Raw genomic sequence first — 10,541 nt, forward strand, 5'->3', positions numbered from 1 at the left:
GAGTAAAAATAACCAAAAGATGATGATGGATAATGGAAATCTCGAAAATTAGGAAGAAAGACTCACCAAATGGTTTGCAAAAAGCTTGGAATCAACTTGGAATCCTTGGAAGCACTTTAGAGGGAATTGTATGCAATTTCAAGATTGAGAGAGGGAGGGGAAAGGCCTTCTCGGTCGTAAGTTATATAGAGGAGGGAGGAGAGTGGGGCGGTGTGCATGGGTAAGGGAAGAAGCATGTTTGTGTGATTTTTTATTTAGAAGTATGATTTGTAGCTTATTATAATCAAGTAAAGCCTTATGAATAAAATATTCAAGGCATGGGTTCTAGTATTATTCTAAAATGGTAGAGATCATGAGTGTGTTGGGCGGAGAGGGAAATGTTGGGAGAGAGGTGACACATTTTGTTTCTTATGGTTTTTATAAAAATTTCTAGCCCTTTTTATTAAAGTCTTGTATTTTTATAAAAGTATAGTGTAATAAGAGAAATTTGTAAGGTTTAATAACTAACAAAAATATTGTTATTTAATATTATTAACAATAATATTAAAACCTTATAATTTGATTATTTCCAATTCGTTATATAAAATATGAGTGTCAAATCGTGGCAACTTCCGTTTTCTTGATGTATGACATTTTTCCGGAAAAACCACCGGAATTTTAACTAATACTAGGTCATATGATGTTTGAATCGTGTTTATGCATTTGTGAACACGTAAACCTCGTGTTATGAACATTACCCAAGTCCCGGTAATATTTGTGTATTTTATCGAATTACTTTGTTACGATAGTTTATTTTTCGCAATAAAAGCGTTTATTTGATAATAGATTTAGAATAGCGTACGTAGCATTATAATATTCAATAATACATTAGGGATGTTACAAAAATCACATTTCGCCTTTTTGACCTAATATACACACAATTGACTTTTGTTGACCCTTGTTGCCTTTTGTTGACCAAAATTCGACAGATGTCACAATCAAAAATTCGTTGAGTTGGCCCCTCCAACTCGTCGAGTTCAACTCAAATAAAGCTTATTCTCAACAATTTCTCTTCAAGATTTCGAATGTCACACTATCTTTGTGTCCTTAACACCTTAGATACATAGTGGGACTTAAGTGTATGGAGTGTTGTGCTTTGATATGGTTAAATGTTGATCCTTAACCGGGCAGTTATAAAACCCATTTTCAGGTATGGTGTGAACTATGCGAGAAGCTTATGTAGTCAAGATCAGATTTTTTCCTATTATGCGTTGAGAGTTAGACATCTAACACGGGTTACCTAAAGTTGAACACCAAATGAGATTGATTGCGATCCAAGTCTCTTGTTTAACAGGATGTATGTAACAAATTGATAACTGATAAACTTACCTTATACATCAATCGAAGCTTTGAGCTTTTAGGAATTGGATGTTGATAGAATGACACTAAGTCATATATTATTAGGGGTGGTGAAATGTTGCTAGGCGTTCAACACTGTCTGTATCAATCTAAGATGAGTCTTCTGCAAGTGAAAGATTAAAAGATCTATATGCCAAGAGTCATTATAGAATGATATTGCTAGATAATATATGATCCTAAATGGTCACACTAACAACAATTTGATGCAAATATATTATTTATAAGAATTTTATCCTTGATAAATAAATATAATTTTTGCAATTAATTGGAAATTATTTATTTCATGGAAATATTAATTTTAAATATGAGGTATCAAAACATATCATAATATATATCATAAGGAATGTTTTATTATGTCATGTATATCTTTTTGGACCAAAAGGGGTTTTTGTCTGATATGGATTTATATGTTTTATAAGTTATAAATATTAGAAGAGTTTTTATAGAAAACAAGTTTCTTCTTTTTATAAAATATTCAAGGAGACCATAAAGAAGAAGAAGACTTCTTTTGATTATTTTATTCAACACATCATGTTCTTAGAAAGCATGGATAGTTGATTTGATAAAACATGGGTCTTAAAGTGCTAAGACCTATGGTATAAAGGCTTAAAGTAAGGATTTAAAAGAACTAGTTTTCTCTTTTCTTTCATAAGCCAAAACCACGAAATTTTAGCCTTCCCATCTCCATAATCTCTCTAATTTTTTCTTTTAAAGTGTTGAGATCAAAGTAAGAAGAAGTTGATACTTTACTTAAACTCTCCTTTAGAACAAAAGCTTTTGTTTTGTTCGTAAAGACTTAAGAGTGTTATTATTACAATATGAAGTCTAACATCTTATCAAGTTGGCTAAATGTTGGTCGATACTTACATATAGCTTCTTTCTTGGAGCTTAAAGCCATCTTCATCAACTTCCTAACTGCCTAAAGGAACCAAAGTCTTCAAAGGTTGTAATGCTTTCCTTCTATGGTTGTTTTAATTTTTCTAAGTCTAGCAAAATGATCTTCTGGTGGGAATAAACCTAGTTTTATTTTGTTCAAATCTAAAGTCTTTCGTTGCTATGTTTATGTTTTTGAAACAATTTTTGAATGAAAACCCAACAGTTCCTTATGAGGTTAAAGGAAGCTCTCGTAGTGGTTAAGGAAGTCTTGTTCATAACCAATATGGAAAATGTCATTAGTTCTTGAATAGTTCATGTATTCCTTTATTCATATCATGGGTGTACATCTAAAAGTGTGTTCATGTATATGCACAAAATAGACGTTTCTCCCAAAACATTGGAACCTTTGTTTTGGATGACATCCAACTCATATATTATTTCTGATTTTAAGCAAAACTTCCGTCGGCTAACCCATGATGCACGTGAGGTGCTTGTCAACATCAGTCATGCAAAATAGGCAAGAGACTATTTCCCTAATATTTGTTGGAATGTACTCAACATTGATATTCCATAATTTATGTTGGTGTTATCGGTTAATCAATGCAATGTACCGATAATAACACTTGTTGAGGCAATTCATGACTACATTCAATGGATTTTTGTTGAACACAATTTCATGGGAGGTAAAATACTATAAAATATTGAATTTTTTTACTTGTAAAATAACTGTAAATGATAATATTTACTTTTCAGGGAGGTTGACTGGCGTACTAACCGCGGATGCATAGATGGTGCTTCTGAGAAGGATGCAAAAGTTTGTTCGGTGACAAAAAACAAAGATCCCGCTAGAGATCCCTTCTCCGTTTCTTTTCGACATTTTCTGCATTTTTTATTTGAAAATAACTTGTATTGTAGATCTCAACCGTCATACCTATTCATGTGGGAAATGACGCAGTTTGGGTATAGCATGCAGTTGTGCTATTGCATCATCACGTTATTCAAACATCACTGAGTTAGCCGATATGGTTCAGATATATTATCAAGCTGAAGTATTTCGAACTACCTACCAGACCCAAAATGTGCACCCTTTCCCCCCTCAATCTGAATGGGAAATATCGGGCTCATTGATGGTCATTTTGTTCCTTATGTAAGGGAATCTCAATTAATTATGTTTGTAATCGATTTTTGGAGTGATTAATGAAAAATATTATTATTTCCCTAATATTTGTTACATATTACAAACATAGAAAAAAATATAATTTAGAAGTACCATAACCTTATTAAACATAAAAATAAGAAAATACATAATTTAAAAATATGGAAAATCTTTTAAAGTATCCCAAGCACGTTCATATGGAAAATTAACCCTTATATTTTTTTTATTTGTATTCAACCATTTTCAGCTGCAAAATTACTTGTTCATCTTCATCCATTAATTGGTTGTCAAACTTGTGATAAATTTTGATAAAATTCTTCACCTTTGACAGTATGTTTATAAGTTAAGAATGAGTTCGTCTGAGTTTGGTGAAGTCAATTGTGTTCACAAACTGTCGTATATCTCCAGACATCGTAATAAGGAGCATTTGCATATTATACAATGCTAGTTTTCTTCGCTCCTTGGCCGTAAAAGCCAGTAATGGATTTTCCAGTATTACAATTCGTTGTTTCGCACATTGATAATCACGAATCAACTATAATGCAGTCGTATCAACAAGACGTTGTTACTTGTCTTCAAGACGTAGTATCTACTATAATAAATGAAAGTTTTTTTTCCCACTTGTCACACTCTCATTTAATTTGTCAAATGTCATTTTGTGGTTATTTTGAATTATTTTTTATTCCACATGTCATTTTTTTTGTTTTTCTATTTTATTAAATTCCACATAATATTTAAATACAATAATAAATGCATATTAATTTACTTAATGAACTTTCCTTTTAATTTCAAATTTATTAAATTAAAGCTTCATTAATTTCCTTTATTTATTTATCTAAACTATTTGATTAAATTTAGAGAAAAAAAGCATTTTAATTGTTATAGTTCAATATTTTTCTCATTTTTCTTATAAATTCAAACTTCTCAAATGTTTAAAATTTTATATTTAGTTTTTTTTTTAAATAAACTCATTTAATACATGAGTGTCACACCTAGTATCATATTGTATTGACAACCCATCATCATCAATCGACTGGATGTTGGAGACTGAAAATAAAATATATTAACATACGCATTAAAAACAACTTGCATAAACATATCCAATAATAAAACTAACTTGTTGAAACATATCCATAAAAAATATAATGACATTGCAACTAGTTTATAATAACATGTTTGTCTAAACTTGCTCCGGTCTCATCCTTCGGAGTTCTATCTACTTTCAATTTAAGTTTTAACACTCCTTCTGATTTCTTTCTTAATTTTATAGGTGTCTTTGTTGTTGTTTCTTCTTCTTCTTCTTCTTCTAATTTTTTTTTTTTTTTATTATTATTTCTAAACCAGCATCCTAGTTTGTTATATGCAAAAACAAAATTTCAACAATATTTTAATACACATTACCATAAAACCAACATTTTTAACAAAATTTTAATTGCTTTTACTTTTATGGGACGCAATTTTGAAAGCTTCTGTAAATGGAATATAACTTCTTCGTCCGTAAAACCCACTTTTTTAACAACATTCATGCAAATTCGTCTTTGGACTAATATGGGTTATTAAACAATGTCAGACACCAAAAATAATAAATTTTCATTCCGGCCTGTCATTCTAGATCATCATTCTAAATAAAGTTCTTAGGATTCCGAATTAAGTTCTTGGTATTCCGGAATAGGTTCTTTGTATTATGGACGTACAATACCATTCCAGTTTCTCTAGAAAACATAGTTCCAAACTAAAAAAAATGGTCCTAAACACACTCAGAGCTACTTAAATGTAGAATTTATATGTAAAACATAAAAAAACATGCAAAAACTAGACATTCTGGACTCGTTCTTAGTATTCCGGAATAAGTTCTTCATGTTCCGGACCTACATGACCATTCCTGATACTCTAGAAAACATAATTTTGTACTAAAAAAACGGGTATAATACACTATACACTACTTAAATGCATATTTTATATGTGCAACAAAATAATATAAAAAACTGGTCATTATGGAGTTGTTCAACGTATTTTGGAATACATATACTTGTGTGAAAACTCAAATGCAAGTAACTTAAAGAGTAGAAATCACTTGGTTTAACGAATCGATGCTCGGAAATAGGTCCAAAAGCGGAGAAAACGAACTTTGGAACTTGAGAATCTGGAACACGTATTCCACTTTTTTATGAGTAGGATCCATATATATAGCATTATGCTACAATATTCGGCTTGGGCCCGTTATCTTGGTTCAGAATGACCAATTCTTGACCAAGTGGTTACTTTTGGAAAAAAAAAATTGATTAGTTTTGATTAATACCAAGGTTTTGAAAAACGGACTCGAGACTGAACCGGCCTTTTTACTACCGGTTCGATGGTTTGATTTTTCCAACCGGTTAGACCGGTCTCAAAAATTGGAAAAACTAGATGATGTCATAAATACATTGTTATTAATTTTAAATAAATAAAAAATACAAAAATGAAAAAAAAAAATTAAAATTTCCTGTTTTATCGGTTTTTACTGGTTCGACCGATTTTTATCGGTTCACTGACATGCGGTTTTTTTGGCCTCTAAGAACCGGTTTCAGAAACAGTTCGCAGTTAAACCGGCCAGTCCGATCCGGTTTTCAAAATACGGTTAAATACAACTCAAATTGCGGTTAGTTTACTCAATTTCTCGATTTTATTTGATTAATTTTAACAAAATACCCATGTTATAAAACAAGTGACGTCAAAAAAAAAAGGAAAAAACTGTTTTGAGAACCAATTTGAGGGTTCAAAAACGGGGAGAACCGTTGTTACTGTTACCACAATTAAATTTCATAGAGTTTTAACGAAAATTCAAATTTGAAATTCAGGAAGGTAGTTCAAATCCCACAAGAATCTCCATGAAAACGGCTTTACAAAAGTTATATCCCCATTCTTGAAGAAATCAAAACACTACGACGACGACCCCACCACCATGAAAAGTTTACCCAAATCGATTTACAATGATGAAGATCTCGACGACCCACTTCAAAAACAATTAAAGAGACTTGAAGAAGAATGGGACTGCATCAAACAATCGATTTCCAGATCTAATCGCCGGAACTCCACCAACGACTCAGTCGCCACCGTCGACCACCGTCTCTGTGAAATGTACGGCAAATCTCCCAAAGAACTCATGTCGTTGTTACAGTATGAAAATTCGCCTTCAGAAGAGGACTTCTGGAATTCAAGACACCATGATCGAGTCGCAATTGAAATAATCAAAGAGCGTGAGGCTGATTTCGATAATGGTAAGTTTAAGGGAAGAAAACTTTTTGAAGAATGGGAAGTGGATTCGGAAGATGACGGTGGAGGAAGAGTCACACACGGTGAGGCTTCGGAAATGGACAACGAAAGTGAAGTCTGTACAGAGTTTTCTTACAAGGCTTCCGAAAATCATGATGGGAACTACAATCAACTTACAGATTCACCACCGTCTGATATGGCGGAGAAGGGTGTGGCTGTGGTGATGGTGAAGAACGCCGGTGGAAGTTGTGGTTATGTTCGAAGATTGATGGTATGTGTAGTTGTAATGCTATTTGCCCTTGGAATTTTTGCATTCAAGTGTCGCGGTGAAGATGAACAAATTCTAGTCCCCACATGATTTAGGAATCGCAAAAGAAAACGCAAAGGGGCCTTGAAATGAATTCCGTAGATTTATGTTTGCTTGTCTTCATTCTTTTATTTGAATAAATTCTCTTGGTGGCACTTTCTACAGTTGATTTATTTGTATTATTCTATCTTAATGTCATTTTCATTCCCCTTTTGTCTCTTTTTAACTTAATAAACTTAATGGGTTAAGCTAGTATGTTGTTAAAACCAATGAATATTGAAAACGGATGTGATTCTTCTTCCACTTAAAAATTATTTCATCCACATAAACTACATGTTTCAGTGACCATTTATGATTGTTAATGTCATTTAGTTAGTTTTTTCAGTTTAGAAAAACCCAAAAATCATGGATACATAGCTAAAAATATATCCCACTAACAATTAAAACAACAAACAACGATAAAATCACATATCCATAGCTAAAAATATAAGTTACATCTCTGCAATAAACTCAACTCAACCAAACAGACTATAACCAAAGCCGAAAATGACAAATTCAAGAAACATAATTCCAACAATAAGAAAAGTAACAAAAGTAGACATGATCCGGGTGTACTATCTCTACTTAGTTTTAGAAGGCTCAATCTTGACAGTGGTAGCACCATCAGTCAACGGGTTGAGTTCATTCCAAGCATCGATCCATGTAACCATGGCATCTCCAAGCTTCTCAAAGTAAGGATCAATTGGGCCAAGTTTCTCCTTCACAAGCTTTGAGAGCTCAATGTAGCATTTTTGTGGGGTTGTGCATTCTTTCGGGAGAACAACAGATTGAAAGAATGGAATAATGTCTTCTTGCCAATAAATACCTTTGTATTCTTTCTTCAAGTTCACAAATGGGTTGCTTGCTTTGCTATGCCAAATGTATGGTAGCCCTGTTTTCACCCCTAGCCCCAAATGGTCACAAATCACCTACAAATTCACCATAATTCTATTAACATTATAAACAAAAAAAAAAAAAAAAAGTCTTTTATTTTCCTCTTCTTTTTGGTGTTTTTAAAAATATGGTACCTTAGCACACCATCCAGCCCACATGTCGTCATATCGACCAATGGGCTGGCCGTCTCCCATGAGCCCAAAATACATAGCAGGCCCAATGAGTTCCCTATGGAACCCAAGGTTCATCCCACACATAGGGAAAAGTGTCTGTTTCGGTATGGTCATCACAGCATCCACATACCTGAAAAAACATGACTTAATCCAGTAAGATCTTCTCATTTACTCCTAATTGCTCATAAACTTATTCTCATATCACTTTATCAATACCTGGTGTTGCGCTCACGAGGCTTGACAAGTTGAGTAGGGGCATCATAGTCAGGGATGTTGAGCCAAAGGCCATGAGAGATGGCAGTGGTGGCACCTTCTCTTAAGCTGAAGGGGTAACCCCTAACAAAATCTGCACCTTCCCTGTATGGATCATACAATGTGTTGAAGAAGAAGGGTGTTGCAGGTGTCAACAAGTTGTGGATGTGTTGTGCCAATGCATTGATCTCTTGCCCAGTTGGATCTTTAGCAACCTTCAAATTTAAAGTTGAATAAAATTTGTAATTTATTTAAGTCATCGCTTTCAAATGACATATGCCATTTCATTAATCGTATAAAGAATTATGGTAGTTTATGAACAAGATCCATAAATTAGGGTTCTAGGGATTTGACATCTTTGAACTTGGTGCTAATTTACTATTCTTGGTCAATGAATTTTGGGGTTTTGCGGCTTTTGCCCACTTTTGGAGTCAGATGTACTTTCCTAATTGGACGTAAAAGTCAAAATTATTTGATTTTTGAATCAAATCATCTACTTCAGGTCCCACGGACCGAAAAATGGTAATCGTACGGCTAAGAATAGATCTCATTGTCCAATCTGTTTAGCACGTGTCACAATCTGGTGACAGTCTACGATAACAACCTGATCTAGAGGGCATTGTATTTTGAATTTTCCCTAGCCATCGGCAACAGTAGTCTGGAATTCCGGTGGAGATCTAGAGAAGACTTTTTAAGATTTTGGACTCAATGAGTCAACTCGGTAAATAAAAGGGGAAATTAGAGTTAACTTACGAAGCAGTCGTCGTCAATGGTGAAGATGTATTTCTTCTTGGAGACAAGGAATCCGAAGCATCGACAAGCGGAATCCTTGAAGGAAATGCAACTGGACTTAGGGCCAAGGATCCGATTGATATCGTTACGATTGTAGAGTTCGTAATCGAATCCTTCAGGTACATGGATCTTCTTCGTTGGATCTCCATCTTGGACGATGATCAGATGGTATGGCTGGAAGAAAGGTCTCCACTGCTCGAGGAAATCGAGGTTTCTGATGGTGGGTATGACGATATCCAACTCGTCAACCAACGGCGGCTTGACGACGGATGCAGGGACGGACATGGCGGAGATCGGAGGTGGTTGATTAGTGTGAATTTTGGTGATTGAGAAGGGGGTATTTATGAGAAAGCAGGTAGCGTGTGTAAGAGCAAGCCTGTACCCTGTAGCGAGTAGCGAGGAAGAAGTGAATGTGGGTCACATGGGCGATGATATGTTTAGGAATATTATGGGCAAGAATTTTATGATAAAATACTTCACTTTACCAAAAATACCGACTACGAATTTTAAAATACTTCAACTTTACCAAAAATACCGACTGCATAAATGTACGAAATAGTCAAATAGTATTCATATTATTTACTTATTTAGTTAGTAACTTGGAGCTTGTTGCCGTTTATACATTATGTTTATGAAAAACTTCTATGATTATCAGAAACTTTAGTTATTTTTTTTACAAGATCTATCGTTAAATCTATATTTATTTTTAAAGGATTATTATTTTGACCAACTATTGTAATTTTAGCGGTTTACATATACATTTCAAGAATAAAAGGGTGACAGACCGGTGTTGCCGTGTGGGGTAGCGGATAGGGTGTTATCACAAAGTAGGAGAGGGAAATTAGCAGAAAATTGTGTGTGGTGATAGAAAAATTGATGACACTAATAAAAGGAACATGTAGATTGGTTTTTCGTCGGTGAGAATATAATATAGTCATTTTGTGATGCTTTTAAAAAATGAACAACTAAATGATATTTTTTTATCTGGTATTATGTTGGCGAGGTGAGATAAATGGAAAATTGATGATGGCCATAAAAGATAAAGAGATTTAACGTGTATAAAAAATTAGGCTAATGGTAAATTGTGTACACAAATGTAAGTGTAAGCGTGTTTCCTGAAAACAAATATGAGTTTAATGGTGTTTCTTAAACATTTAATAAGCTATAATGTTGTTGAGCAATAAATATCAGTTTAATGATAAATTGTTTTGAAAAAACTAAATGTGTACAAAAATGATAATTTATTAATTTTCCTAAAGTATTATGTCAAATATCAAATCAAGCAATGATTTGTTTCTATTTCTAACAACGACCTTCCGGTATACCGAGCACGAAAGGCTCCGTGGTTGACGTGGCAACGAGAATCGTTCGTGTACACCACCCCTATACACCGTTATCCTTC

General features: G+C 33.6%; 1 protein-coding gene across 1 annotated transcript; it reads right to left on the bottom strand.

The window, feature by feature from the left end:
* Positions 1-7,444: 7,444 nt before the first annotated feature.
* On the bottom strand, positions 7,445-9,570 carry LOC111920171 (UDP-arabinopyranose mutase 1). The gene is made up of 4 exons (XM_023915770.2): positions 9,101-9,570; positions 8,312-8,562; positions 8,057-8,225; positions 7,445-7,957 (listed from the first exon to the last, which is right to left on the bottom strand). The coding sequence occupies exons 1-4, from the start codon at positions 9,422-9,424 to the stop codon at positions 7,610-7,612; spliced, it is 1,092 nt and encodes a 363-aa protein (XP_023771538.1). The 5' UTR covers positions 9,425-9,570; the 3' UTR covers positions 7,445-7,609.
* Positions 9,571-10,541: the final 971 nt, after the last annotated feature.

Source organism: Lactuca sativa, chromosome 1 (assembly GCF_002870075.4).
Source record: "Lactuca sativa cultivar Salinas chromosome 1, Lsat_Salinas_v11, whole genome shotgun sequence".
Classification (NCBI taxonomy): Eukaryota; Viridiplantae; Streptophyta; class Magnoliopsida; order Asterales; family Asteraceae; genus Lactuca; species Lactuca sativa.